General features: G+C 35.0%; 1 protein-coding gene across 1 annotated transcript; it reads right to left on the bottom strand.

Moving 5' to 3' along the window:
• Positions 1-9,302: 9,302 nt before the first annotated feature.
• LOC133317334 (protein argonaute 5) lies at positions 9,303-14,873 on the bottom strand. Its single transcript, XM_061519198.1, has 22 exons — positions 14,376-14,873; positions 13,992-14,209; positions 13,761-13,916; positions 13,551-13,684; positions 13,346-13,452; positions 13,134-13,237; positions 12,840-12,978; positions 12,616-12,732; positions 12,421-12,528; positions 12,271-12,342; positions 11,768-11,890; positions 11,510-11,675; positions 11,311-11,432; positions 11,083-11,220; positions 10,863-11,005; positions 10,722-10,784; positions 10,444-10,507; positions 10,175-10,310; positions 9,916-9,989; positions 9,721-9,815; positions 9,610-9,641; positions 9,303-9,519 (listed from the first exon to the last, which is right to left on the bottom strand). Exons 1-22 carry the CDS (start codon positions 14,871-14,873, stop codon positions 9,350-9,352), a joined length of 2,979 nt encoding a protein of 992 aa, XP_061375182.1. The 3' UTR covers positions 9,303-9,349.
• Positions 14,874-15,292: the final 419 nt, after the last annotated feature.

Genomic DNA, 15,292 nt, shown 5'->3' with positions numbered 1-15,292 from the left:
TTTTCAAAAAAATTTCAAGTATATAAAGGTTATGATTATGCAATTCAGAAAACACGGTTACTTTGAGAAAAACTTTGAACTCATGCAATGCAATCTACCATATACTCTCACATATATTCTAAGTCCTAAAGATATATTCTAAATATAATTTTAGACTTAGCTTCATGTCTTGTGTCTTGGACTTTTACTTGATCTTGATGCTTTGACTTGTTTGACATGATAATGCTTGACACTTTGTTGGTTTTTATCATTTTTCGCCATGGTTATAATATTGAGATTCTCTTAGATGTTGTCTATGGTTTGTTGTCTTTGATCTAGGTGTTGTTCTTCTAATTATTTCTTGTTGCTCTTGATCCAAAGATCTTGTTACTTTGATATGTCATTTGTTGTAAATAATATTGATTTAGTTTTTATTTAGTTTTTATTTAGTCATTTATTGTTGTATTGGGCCAAGCCCTTTGTTGTATTGGGCCAAGCCCATTAGGTTAAAAGTAGGTCAAATATTCTCTATAAATAGAGAACCCTTTGTACAGATTATTTACAATTCTATAATATATTAGAATACCCTTTTTCAAGTTGGTATCAGAGCTCTCGATCTGAGGGCTTTGCTTCCGCACATATTATCTTCTTTTTTAACAAAACCCTAATTTCTTTGCCTCTTGCCGCCATTAGCCGCCACCGGAAAATTTTTTCGGGGACCTTTTGGACCAAGGGGACCATTGTTGACCTTATTTTTCCTCCGATCTATCATTCTACGCAGTGTTCCTCCGCCACAAACGACCGAAACACCTCCGATCGCCTCCAATCAGATCTGTCTTCACCGTTTGGACCACTTTCCGGCGACTTTTCAACCGCGACCACCCACAGACAGGTGTGCGCTCACCGGACGACCACACCAGAAAAATCTCAGCCGGCGAAGCCCATCCACGCGCTCTCACGCGCCGCCCCTTTCCCGGCGAGTGAATCCCACGCGCAGCTCCTTTCTCCAGCGCGTGGAGGCGCGTGCGGCCGTGTTTTTGGACCGGACCACCACCATTCTTCTCGTCTTCTTGTCTTCTGTCTTGATCTATAATTATTTTTCTGATCAGAGGTCATTTGATATTCTGTTTGGTTGATTTTATCGCTGGTTGTTAACTTTTTTTGTTAAAGAATAGTTGAGCATGATAGTTCTTCGATCTTATCTGGTAAGAGCACACGTTCTATATCTCTTCTTGCTTCTTGCACTGATTTTAAAACCTCATGGATTTTGGATTCTGGTGCAACTGATCATATGGCTTGTCGTACTGAGTTATTTTGTTCTTATCATCCTACTGTTGGTAGTCATACTATATCCGTAGCTGATGGATCCCATAAATCAGTTATTGGTTCTGGTAACATTCAAATTCAACCTTTCTTGTTTCTTAAAAATGTTCTTTATGTTCCTCAGCTTTCTACTAATCTTATCTCCACTCAAAAACTTACAACTGATTTGAATTGTTCTATCACATTTTTTCCTTCTCATTGTCTTATTCAGGATCTTACCACGAAGAAGACAATTGGAGTTGCTAATGAACAGGATGGGTTGTATCATCTCCTTCCAGACCATGCTAGCAAAAATCAGTTATTAATGACACGTCATCCTTCTACTGCAGAGTCTATGATTTGGCTCCATCACAAGCGTCTCGGGCATCCACCATTTAGTCTTTTGAAGTCTATGTTCCCCTCTCTGTTTCTCAATAAGTCGGTTGAGACCTTTCATTGTGATGTTTTTAAATTTGCAAAACACCATCGAGTGTCATTTCCTTCTAGCACTATTAAAAGCAGAGAACATTTTTCTCTTATCCATTCTGATGTTTGGGGCCCTTCTAAAGTGCACAGTGTTTCAGGTGCTAGGTGGTTTGTTTCTTTTATTGACGATTGTACTCGGATAACATGGATATACTTGATGAAAAACAAGTCTGAAGTACCAGAGATATTTATTCGGTTTCATCACATGGTTGAGACTCAGTTTGGTAAGGGTATTAAAAGACTCAGATCTGATAATGGTACTGAGTACGTCAATCAACGCCTGTCACAATTCATTTCAGACAGAGGTATGATTCATGAGCTCACATGTGTTGATACCCCTCAACAAAACGGGGTTGCTGAAAGGAAAAATCGTCACCTTCTTGAAGTTGCTAGAGCACTACTTTTTCAGACATCTGTTCCTAGTTCTTATTGGGGAGAAGCAGTATTAGCTGCAACTTTTTTGATCAACCGTTTACCTTCACGGGTCCTTAACAATATCAGTCCTATTCATTCCATGACTTCCTTCTTTCCTTCTGTTCCCATATTGCAGAGCCTTCCACCAAGAGTGTTTGGATGTGTTGCCTTTGTCCATGTTCATAAACAACATCGGAGTAAGTTGGATCCTAGGGCTCTTAAGTGTGTCTTCCTTGGTTATAACCCTTATAAAAAAGGGTACAAGTGTTATCATCCACCAAGTCGGAAATTTTTTGTTTCTATGGATGTCACCTTTCAAGAATCTGAATCTTATTTCCTGGGTCCTCATCGTCAGGGGGAGAATAGTTCTTCAGAAGACTCGTCCCCTTCCTTCTTTGAGTCTGGATCAATCTTCTCTCTTCCTAGTGTGTCTGCTCCTGGTGTGTCAGAACCTTCAAATACACCTGAGATACAACCCATATTGTCTCACCAGCAACCTCAATCGTCTGAACCACTGGTAAGTCCTGAATCTCCTATTTCTTCTGAATCTCCTGTTTCTGATTCTAATATTATTTCCTCTCATGATTTGTCTATTTCTTCTGATATCTCTAATGACTTACTCATTGCTTCTACTTCTGATGACTTACCTATTGCTCTTAGAAAAGGAAAAAGATCTTGTCACAAGAAAACTTGTTCCTCCTGTCCCTCTTGTACTCAATACCCTATCTCCCACTTTGTTTCCTCTGCTAATCTTTCTGTGCAGCACAAAAGCTTTGATTCAGCACTAGATTCTATTGCAATCCCAAAATCAGTACATGAAGCCTTGAAAGATAGGAATTGGGCTCAAGCCATGCAAGAGGAGATGAATGCTTTGGAGAAAAATAAAACATGGGAGGTTATTGATAGACCCAACGGAAAGAAAGCAGTAGGGTGCAGATGGGTTTATACCCTGAAATATAATTCTGATGGCACTCTTGAGAGATATAAGGCTCGATTAGTGGCCAAAGGTTACACTCAAACCTATGGCATTGATTACGAAGAAACCTTTGCTCCAGTTGCAAAGATGAATACAGTGAGAATCTTGTTATCCCTTGCTGCCCATTACAATTGGGATATAAATCAATTTGATGTGAAAAATGCTTTCCTCAATGGTGAGTTAGAAGAAGAAGTCTACATGGAAATCCCGCCTGGTTTTGATTCTGTGAAGGGGGAAAATAAAGTTTGTAGATTAAAAAAGGCCTTGTATGGATTGAAGCAGTCACCTCGTGCTTGGTTTGGAAGATTTACTAAGGTTATGATGACCTTAGGATACAGACAGAGCCAAGGAGATCACACTCTTTTCTTCAAGCACTCCCAAAATGGGAAGCTTACTGTGCTCCTTGTATATGTTGATGATATTATTATCACAAGTGATGATTTTGTGGAGAGACAGATTCTGCAAACACGGCTTGCCTCTGAGTTTGAAATCAAAGACCTTGGGAAACTGAGATATTTCCTAGGGATAGAAGTAGCTCATTCAAGCAAAGGAATTTTTATCAGCCAGAGGAAATATGTTCTTGATCTTCTCAAAGAAGCAGGAAAGCTCGGGTGTAAACCCTCTAATACTCATATTGAGCAGAATCACAAGATGGGCTATGAAGAAGAGAGTCCTCCAGTTGATAAAGGACAATATCAACGGCTAGTTGGGAAATTGATATATCTGGCCCATACTAGACCAGACCTAGCTTATGCTGTTAGTGTTGTCAGTCAGTTTATGCACGATCCAAAAGAAAAACACATGCAGGCAGTAGAGAGAATTCTTCAGTATCTTAAAGGTACTCCTGGTAAAGGATTGTTATTCCGACGTGATGGCAATCTATCTTTAGAAGTCTACACATATGCTGATTATGCTGGATCCGTGACTAACCGTCGTTCTACCACTGGTTATTGCATGTTTCTTTGCGGTAACTTCGTGACATAGAGAAGTAAGAAACAAGATGTGGTTGCCAGATCAAGTGCAGAAGCTGAATTTCGAGCTATGGCTCAAGGCATTTGTGAGTTACTATGGCTGAAAATTGTTCTTGATGATCTCAAAATAAAATGTGAGGGACCTATGAAGCTGCTATGTGATAATAAGTCCGCTATTTGTATAGCTCATAATCCAGTTCAACATGATCGGACTAAACATATTGAGGTTGACCGCCATTTCATCAAAGAGAAACTTGATAGCGGGTTGATTACCACTCCATACATTCCCACTGGGCGTCAATTGGCTGATCTATTAACAAAGGGGCTTCCTTCAGACAGATTTCAAGAACTTACTAGCAAGCTGGGAATGATAAATATTTATTCCTCAGCTTGAGGGGGAGTGTTGTAAATAATATTGATTTAGTTATTATTTAGTTTTTATTTAGTCATTTATTGTTGTATTGGGCCAAGCCCTTTGTTGTATTGGGCTAAGCCCATTAGGTTAAAAGTAGGTCAAATATTCTCTATAAATAGAGAACCCTTTGTACAGATTATTTACAATTCTATAATATATTAAAATACCCCTTTTCAAGTTCATTACTTTTCTTGTGTGGCTATATCATACATCTTCAATATCTACATATGGTTTATGCTTTTTGCTCTTGATTAATACTCTTCTTTTTTTTATTATTGTCATTTTGTTATCATCAAAACATACCTTGTATCTACAATTTGGACCAATAGTCCAGACACCTAAAGATGTTAAACAGAAAAAAAGGGAATTAAGTTAAACGAAAATTTGAAATATAAAGTACGTTTTTCTAGTTATATATTAGAGCTCCTATTATGGATACAATACAACTACTTTATATTTGATTAGTTTGAATGACATACGTCTATGGAATGTAGAGACAATATCTTTTATGGATCACGGTGGGATGACATATATATATATAAATCCTTTAAGGATTCCAAAGGCACTATGTGTATTATTACTATTTAATTATATGAATCATTTGATAGTGATATATTAGTACTAGAAGGACTAAAAATGCCTAAAGCATTTAATTAAAATCTCAAGAGTTATATTCCGTAAGATTTTATATTTTTTTGTATGGACTTAAAACAATATGGATGAACATGGGACAATCATCTTAGTGAATATAACATCAAAGAAGTATTTATAAATACCTCCATCAGTCCATGTGTTTTTATTAAAATATCGATATATGAATCTACGATTATTGAAGTATATGTTGATGATTTAAATATCATTTAAACTCTTGAAGAACTTGAGAAAACTACTATATGTTGTTAGGATAATTTTGAATGAAACATCTTAGAATAACTAAATTTTGTCTCGACTTGCAGATTGAGCATTTATCTAATGAAATGTTTGTTCATCGATTAAATTATATAGAGGAGATGTTGAAATGTTCTAACATTGACAAAGGTCATCAATTGAGTTCAACCATGGTTGTTTGATCTCAGAACATTAAGAAAGATTTCTTTTTGTCCTTAAAAAAATTATGTAAAAGTACTTGGTCCTGAAGCACCGTATGATTAGGGCTTGATTGTATCATATTAATAGTACATGACTTGATATAACATTTTTTTATAAATGTGCTAGTAGAATATAACCCTACTCCAATGTGAAGACATTGGAATGGAATGAAAATTTGTATTTAACTATCTATGAAGAGCATATGATATGAGATTATTTTATCAAATGGATTCAAAGTCTAAGTTAATTGGAAGAAACATATGGTCTTTATATGATCAAGGTAAAATCAATATCAACAAAAGAAGATAATGCTACATGGATTGCTCAAATAAGGGAAGGACACGTCAAGGGAGGCAAGACTAAGCACATTTTACTAAAGTTTTTTTTTCAGACATGATCTTCAAAGGAATTTTGAGACGGATGTGCATCAGATTCACTCGAATAATCTGCAGATTTGTTCACGAAGTAGTTGCCCACTAGAACTTTTGTGCAGCTTTGTATACAAGATTGATTTATGTCGTATGAGTAATATTTGTTGATATCAAGGGAAGTAAATTAATTAGGAATATTGTACTCTTTTTCTTTCGCTAAGTTTTTATCCCACTGAATTTTTCTTAGCAAGGTTTTAACGAGACATATTCATAATGCATAGTCATCCAAGGGGAAGTGTTGTAAAATATGAATTTTATATGTGGATGACTACTGGAATTTTATGAGGTTTATGTTATGACTTTTTGCTTGTCTTGACCTTTGGCATGAATTGTAACTATATAAGCATAATGGTGCATTGATGTGTAATTAGTTGTATAATGGTGCATTGATGTGTAATTAGTTGTATATTCATTCTTAGAGTCCTATATATATATATATATATATATATATATATATATATATATATATATATATATAAAGGCTTGTACTCTATAAAAAATGAAATAAGAAGAATTAGTGATATTCTCCTATTCTCTCTCTTCATTTCATATCGAGGGAGGATAATTTCAAACTACTAACTTACTACCTATCTAATCACCATTAGATCAAAGAGAGATAATGGTAAAAAGTTTCTGAAAAGAGAGAAATTGTTGATCAAATAGTGATTAGATATGTAGTGATTTGATAGTGAAAAATTTTGGTTGTAAGAATATCCCTCCTCTTTTAAATTTCTTATTTTCTCTCTAAGTTTTATAACAATTGTTACATTATTTCTTTTCTTTTTGTAATAATTGTTACAATATTTCTAAACAATGTAAGATATTATTACATAATTTTCATTTATGTGGGATATTAACAAATAAAATTTAAAGTTATACTTGCCTGGTAAAAAAAAATAAAGTTGTACTTACTTTATTATAAGACTTTTTTTACATTAAAAAAAATGGAGTAAAATTAATTTATAAGTAAATTCGGCATTATATTTTCTACTTCTTTGAGCACAACTTAAGAATGTGTTTAGATGATATTGAGATTGTTGTGCCTGATGCTAGGCATATGTGATGGGTAGAATCAGAATCTCAATCAAGGTCAATAGTCTGGCAACAATTACAATGAACCCAGAGATCCCATCACTATGAAGATGGCTTGGAGGCCATGAAAGGGTGAGCTTGATGGAACCTTCAAGCAGAGACCAAGATGAATTTTGCTATGAGCTAGATATTTATATCTATTTGGGGTCCACGAAAGTGGGAAGATCGATTTTTTTTTCCCTTCAAATCTTTGTTTAAGGTTTTGATTCCATCTCTATTTATATTTTTACACCTATCAATTTACTATGATATAAAACAAAGTACATGCAAGTAGAGTGAATGTCATATTCATTACTCTACATACATTGGAGCAAAAACATACCGAAGTATGTATTTAATGACTTCTATGATGCACGGACACGAGACACGAGACACGGCACGACACGCCGACACGTTAATTCTAAAAAATGCCATATTTGGACACGTTTAGATATTAAATAAAAATTTTAATATATATAATATGATTTATATTTAATACATATAAGAATCTATAATAAGTCATATAACCAATCAAATATTTAAATTTCATAACATAAATATAAATATAAATAATTTTTCGTACTTTGTTAATTTTTAATATCAAATTTCATAACAGAAAAAAATTAATTTATAAATTATTTCTTTTATATTTAGTTAATAAAATAAAATTAAGATTAAAAAAAAAAAATGTGTCCGAGCGTGTCCCCAAATGTTGACTGCGTGTCTCTAAATATTGAGCACGTGTCAGAACATGTCGGAGAGTTGACCATGTGTCTCTAAATATTGACCGAATGTCCGTGATGTCTTTGTAGATAGTACGGCTACTGAATTGGTTACAGTGGTACAAATCAATGTATGCTGCAGTTTTTCGAGGTACACACATTATTGTACATGTTGCCCCAGAAGCATGTTCTTCAAGTCTAAGTTCAGTTCGATTTGTGGAAGGCTTAACAGTTTGAGTTGACTATTAGAGTGATGATTCTAAATAGTAGCGTTGGCATTTAAGATTATTCAAGAAAGAAAAAAAACCATTTTATCTCGTAATTTCTTTTCTTCTTTCTCTTCATAAAATTGTTGAAAAAATAGTCTTTATCTGTCTTTATGTGATCATATGCTGCTTTACTTAATTGCACTATTTTTTCTTCGACAAGTTGAAATCGAAAGCATAATTTCCCTTATTTTCATAAACATTAATAATGGGTATATGATTATCACAGTAGGATTAGGAAGAGTACGTTTGTAAATCTCTTAAATTAATCACAACTACAAAATGAAAATTTTATACGAAAATTATTTGTCTCTCTGCACTATTCTTCATATATTTCTGAAATCGAGGGTGGTGGCCAATAATTTAAATGGAATTATATCAGATTAATATATAGACAACTACACAGATGATAAACCCTTGGTTTATAAGATTTTAAAGCATGAATTAATTTAATTTGTGTGATTAAATAGATAGAAAAGAGGGTTAATGTCCTAGAAAGTCCTAAATACAAGTTCTAGAAGCTTTATTAAAAATTTGCATTGTTCTTATAGGGAAATGAAGTTCAATGAAGCAAAAAAGAGGATTAAATAAATATGAATGGTTAATTAGATGTATTGTTTATTTATTATATGATTCGTATGAAGTGGTCTTGATTAATTCTTCATGTTAAGGGATAATGTAGAACAGACATGTTTACATTATTTCTGTATTTTTGACAACTTCATCAGTGTTCTAGTAGTAAGACATTGATATTAGGATTTCTAACGTGATCTTAAGACCTTAGTAATTAATCTAAGTATTAAGAAAGGAATCACCAAGACATTGGAATTTCTGATTAATGTGTCTATCAAGATAGTAAGACATTACATCTTGAGATGATAAGAAAAAAGTTGATCAACATCACATAGTAGATATTCATTATGAAAATTGGTTCATTCATAAATTCATACTTGAGAGAAATTAACATCTGACTACTTGTTTAAATTTATAATCACATTTTATTTGTTTATCACAATCTGTACTATCATTTTATTATCATCATTTTATTACTTGTTTGACTAATGCACTTACTAAGTTTGACAACAGACAAGTCAAACAATACCAAAACATCATTGCTTGCTTGGTAAGATTCAATGCAAAAAATTTATAACCACCATAACCGAACAAAAATGTGGTCCATGATTTCTACATCCAAAAGACTGTTCAACATGTCTCCAAAATTCAAGATCAGCAGAAAAACATAACATCCTTGACATTATCCTTGATGGAAGGCAATGTCACCTCAAAATTAGTAGTCCTTGTTCCACTTCCACCTGTAGAATCGCCTTCCGATGTTTCTCCTTCAATGTAGTAACGAGCTCGAAAAGCCGCCAAGTGTGCATAATAAGCTGGAGGAACTGTAAACAAAGAACTTCTAATAAAATGATAAATTTAACATTACATTCCAATGTAGTATGACCCAACTAAAAAAAATTAAAATATCGAACCTATTGACACCGATCGAGTGCACCTTGCATACCTGGAAAAAAATTACTTTAAAAAATAACAAATAATAAATAATAACCAGAATATAAAAGATGTTAAAAGAGGAAAATTACGTATAACACAAATTATTTGTCAGAGTCTGCAACTGATCCGGATTGAAGTTATTTTCATCAAACAGTACATGATAATGTGTGGGCCGACTAGTTCCCTGCAAAAAATTAATTAATAGTACAACCAAAATAAGATGTGTCAAACACCAATTGAGCAGTAAATAGCAGCATAGAGTTGATCAATCTAGCACATATTACTTGAATTCCAGCGTGGCTATTAAGATAAAAATCAAATTCTCTCGGATGGCAAATGCTGGTATCGACAACAGTCCCTTTAAAAAAATATAAAAATTACATTACAAACATTACATCAGTCAAATTAAAAGGGAGAGAGAGAGGGGGGGGGGGGGGGGGGGGGGTGGATTTCAAGCAAGTAATTAATTAAACCTATTTCAAAAAAAAAAAAAAAGAGAAACATATGATGTATAATACATCTCAATACAAGAGTATGTGAAACCTGGCATAATATTTCCACTTTTATCCGTCTGATCGCGACTTCCGTGAACAGCAGGGAAGAGACGAGTGTGGTGTCTTTTCTGTACCACAACAAAGGTAACTCGTGGTAGATACCCCTCCTCTAATGAGGCACAAGCCTGAGAAAAAAATTAAGAAATATGAAACACAGAAATCATATAGATGAAAAATAAATCATCTACAAGAACATATTTTTTAATTCTATCTGCATGACACATTATAGTTAAAAAGCAGTCATGCATAGAAACATACCTTCCGTATTGCGTCCATCTCATAAAGCAAAACCTGACTAAATTGGCCCTCACTAACTCCATCTCTGTTAAGCACAAATTGATGTTGAAAAGAAAAAAATTACATGAAAATGTGCATAACAAACACAGTAGTGTCTTGTTCAAACCAAAGCAAAACCTGACTAAATTGGCCCTCACTAACTCCATCTCTGTTAAGCACAAATTGATGTTGAAAAGAAAAAAATTACATTAAAATGTGCATAACAAACACAGTAGTGTCTTGTTCAAACCAAATCAAACCTGTAGAATATAATCCGGTAAGGCTTAGTCTTAGTCGATTTGTAGAAAGCAATAAGTAACTCCCTGGAAAAAAAAAATATAGAGATGAAATAATCAATCAGGTTTCACTCCATGAGATAGTAGCAAATCTAACACACTTACCTAATCATTCCACCATGCACCAATCCCTTCTTAGGATCTTGAAATGATTTATAAAGATCCTGAATAATTTCTTCCCGGTGAACCTGAGCAGAAACTATTCCTCTGTACTTTGTGACCTCAGGCCAATCCATGGATGCCACTACCTATACCAACATTCAACAATTAAACAGCTAAAACCAAAAAAAATATTTAAATAAGGCTGAAAAAAGAGAAAGCTTACTGCAGCAATAGAAGGACTCGAGTCTTCCCCTGGTTGTGGATGGGTTACATCCGCACCCAGGATTAATGTTGGCTTATCAGACACATTAGGGATTCTTCTCTGGATCGCATCATTTAACACAGTGTTTCGACCTCCAACCTATATATCAAATAATGATAGGTTTAAAATTAAGAAGCAATCAAATAAATTTACTGAAACAAGCAGAACTATTAATAGGACAACTTAGACCTTAACATTTATCTTGAGGGCCAAATTTTCAAGATACTGCTTATTCAACTTCGCAACTTGATGAGGCTGACAACATTGCGAGACTATCCCCAATTCTGTTTCGCATATACGCTTTATTTTTCCTGCCAGAAATAAAAAGTTTGATAATATATATAACGTTTGCATTGTATTCTTCAGTTTCATCTTAGAAAACACTCACCATAAGACCCTTTGATATCAGGCAAAACTATTATCAACAATTGGAGTTTTCCATCCTTCATGCTTGCAAGTTTTTTCATACACTGCTTATGAAAATCCACCAGAGCTCTATCTATTTGACTAGGATGAGCAGAAGTGATAGGTATTATGGGCTCTCGATTGAAAAACTGGCATAAGATCCAAACGAATAAAAAGAAAGTTAACAAAACTGCTGGCGGAAGACTAATATGCAACAAAATAGTACAAACAAACATCATACCATTCCTTTGCTGGTACACATATTGACCAATTCATCACAAAATTGAAATGGCAAATCTCTGTTAAGTCTTGATGAAAAGTTGAGGCAGCTCCAGTATGGCACATTACCACCATTGACCATTTTCTAAAAATTATCAAACAATCAAATTATTAACACAGAACAAAACGGGAGACTATCGTAAATGAAATTTCAATTACTTCTTTACTAAAGATAATAGAAGACTACCATTACTTTAAGGCATGGAGCTATATACCTAAATTAACTTTTGACATTAATAACACACACAGCTTCCCGAAGTTCAACAGATTTCAACATAAATTTTAAAAAGAAGAAAAGGAAAGTCATACTCAAATCATTACTAGTTTAGTTTGCATCACCTTGCGAACCAATAATAAAGAGAACATCACAGGTGACAAAAAATTAAAGAGCATACGCATCGATGTAACAAAAAGAGACCACAGCAGTATTTTGAAAGCACTTGTATTAAGCATTCACAGGCTCACCTTATTAATCATATTCCACTGGCCCATCCTTGGGTCAACACTTGATTCTCTGCCTGTTTCATGATATTTAAGCTGCAGTATGGAAAAAAAAGTAGTTATTACAAAATAGGATAATTTATCAAATTATCTCAAGCATAAACCTGTGGTTACCATTGGAGGAGGCAAAACGCGGGCATCAACCGTAGTAGGTTCCTCCCTTACTTTAATTCCAAACTCACGCACAAATTTGTCTGAGTTCAAATCGTTCTGGCCCACAATCTGCAATGAAGCAAAACCCCAATGATAAAAAAAACACATGTAGCACACAACACTAATACACATAACATTATTACATTACAATAGTACCATTTTGATATTGTTTTCCCTATCAAGAGGACGCTGACAGGTTGCCTTTAAAAGATTAGATACTTGACCCTCGTTTAATCTCCTAGTGTATCGTTGTCCAGCTGCAATCTGACAAAGCTACAAAAGAAAGAGAAAAAAAAAAGGAGCTAAGACTAACCCTAAATAAAAAAATAATAATAATATGCATTATAAAGATAAACATGTACAGTTGAGAAGAGAAAAACCTCCATAGGCAAATAAACAGGTTTTGTGTCACTTCCAGCCTGAAGAGCAGGATGGTCCAAATACTGACAGTTAATATTGTATTGCTCACGGAAGTATTGGACAACCGATTTTTTTGTTTTTTGGTCATCGAGAGTAAACCTAAGAGATACCAAATTACAAAATCAAGAGTGACATTGATCATAAATAACAAATGTAAAAGCAAAACAAATACATGCAAGCATACAAAAATAAAGCATTGTCCATATATACCCAAACAACAGTTTAAAATGATAAAAAATGTAAAACTTGCTTACTTTAACTCTCGGAGCGGTTCTTTTGTGACTCCAGTTACTTTGTAACTTCTCATACTCTTACCATGAGTAACTATTACCTTGACTCCTCTCAAAGCTTTCTTAACCTGGATTCACATTGAAAAGACAGGCACTTGACTCCCCAAATGAAAAAACCTATACCATTAGTAGGCCTATATAAATGAAAAAGGCAACTCAAAATGAAAGATCAATACCTTAAGTCGATCTTGATCGGACATAGGCCTGGAAAAATTGAAATTGAAATGTTTTGCAATAAACTCAGTCACATGAACTGGTTCATAAAATGCCCTGGCTGACACATCTGCAACATCAGGGTCATCACTAATTAAAGACATGACCTAAATTCAATTATTAAAATGTTTTGTTAGAGAAACCATTAATAATGAAAAGGAGTAAAACCAATATTGAGAGAAAGTCCCATTTGAGTTGGGCGAAGACTCTGATAATATCCTCTCCAATATTCTAGACCACCACCAAGTGAACCAGTTTTCCCCAAATCGGGTGAGAAAAATGACCTCCCTACAACATTATACCTGCATAGAAAAAAGCGCTAAAACACCAAAAGGCAACAAATCCAAAAGACGCACAAAAGATTAACATTAATAGTACTTCTCAGATGGTGTTGCCCGTAGAACAACATCAAGGGCTTGTATGGTTTCTTGTGGACAGTCCAGTTGTAGGCGCCTAAGAAACTGATGAAGATGGTGAACGTCAGTCTTAGCAGCATATCGGATTGTGACCTTAAATTCACGTTCTCGCCTTTTCCTGTACCGAAACAAATCATCAGCAATTCATGGCATATTGTACAATAATTTTTACACATTTAAAAGAAAAACAGACCTAGAAGAACTAGAGGACGAGGCAGCTTCATCATCGCCAACCAACTTCACCACAAATTCCTTTGATGAGAAAGGCAATAGGCCTGCAGTAAAAAGACTCTTACCACCGTCGTAGGCAGGAATGCGCCTACCCAAGAGTGTTTCTCCATGCATTTGGATTAACTGACTCATCACAGCTCTACAGAGCTTTTTTGAAGTAAGCTCAGGGGTGATGGCAACCTGATAACATTAATCAATTTCTCAGGCATTCCAAAATAATTTCCTAACACCTTGTTTTGTCCAATATTAATTTAATCTTCCTAATCAAAGTATGCTAATTAAGAACCCTAACATTTGAATATAAAAAAGAGAAAATGAAATGAACTCTTGAATATAGAGTACTAACATCATAATGTGCCAGATCTCCTTCAGCAACTTGGACTTGAAAATGATTAGCGCGAACTTTGATTTTCTTCCCCAATTTACCAAGACCCGGCCGGTCAGGGAACCTGATAGCCTTCGAGGAGGAAGGCGGTGTTGGCGACTTCAAGGTTAGCTGCTGCTCAAAATCAGCACTCATAGCTTCCATCAGAACCGGGGACGAAGATGACTGCTGCGAAGAAGTTGAGGCAGCAACGGTAGGAGAACGGATCACCGGCGCTGGAAGAGTAGGAGCAGGCGACGACGCCGCATGTGCAGGAGGAGCAGCAGACGATGGCGGAGGTGCATTTGGAGAATCAGCAACCGCATGTGAAGGAGGAGGAGCAGACGATGGCGGAGGTGCATTTGGAGAATCAGCAACGTTAGTACCTCCACGCCGTCCACGACCACGGCCTCTTCCTGAAGCTGCAGCAGGATTTGGTTGCGAATGCGCCGGAGACTGTTGATCACGGCGGCGAGACATTGTGGTGGCGGTGGAGTTGAAAGATTAAGAGTGAAAGATTTTGAGATCACCACTACAAGCAAGTCTGTTTCTCAGAGAATGCGTGTGATGGAGCGTTGAGGTAGTGGTAGTGGCCCTTAAATATAGGAAACCAACTATGCAGAGAATGTAACCGTCTAGGTGGAATAGTGTGTTCAAAGAGAGAGAAAGAGAGTAAGTGTGCAAATTTTAAAAGTATATATAATGGGTTTTATGTCTCTCCTTTGACACGAGAGACCGTTGATTTTCTTGATAGAAAAACGGTGAAGCCCATTTTTTGTAAAGAAAAAAAAAAACACACACACACTTCAAAATGTTAGTAGGAGAATTGAAAACATTTCTGTCACAAAAGAAAATTTAAACCCATATATAATATTACAACCATATATATATATATATAT

Source organism: Gastrolobium bilobum, unplaced genomic scaffold, assembly GCF_033153095.1.
Source record: "Gastrolobium bilobum isolate Gb01-03AN ecotype WA unplaced genomic scaffold, APGP_CSIRO_Gbil_v1 utg12951, whole genome shotgun sequence".
NCBI classification, from domain to species: domain Eukaryota; kingdom Viridiplantae; phylum Streptophyta; class Magnoliopsida; order Fabales; family Fabaceae; genus Gastrolobium; species Gastrolobium bilobum.
Note: the sequence above shows the minus strand (reverse complement) of the source record. Positions and strands in the feature narration are given on the sequence as shown.

Bases quoted from the DNA above. Each gene is read 5' to 3' on its own strand.
- LOC133317334 (XM_061519198.1), bottom strand. From the start codon at position 14,873: ATGTCTCGCCGCCGTGATCAACAGTCTCCGGCGCATTCGCAACCAAAT. The intron at 11,433-11,509 runs GTGAGTGTTTTC...TATTTCTGGCAG, and splicing joins TGATATCAAAGGGTCTTATG to GAAAAATAAAGCGTATATGC. The intron at 9,642-9,720 runs GTAATTTTCCTC...ATTTTTTTCCAG, and splicing joins ACAAATAATTTGTGTTATAC to GTATGCAAGGTGCACTCGAT.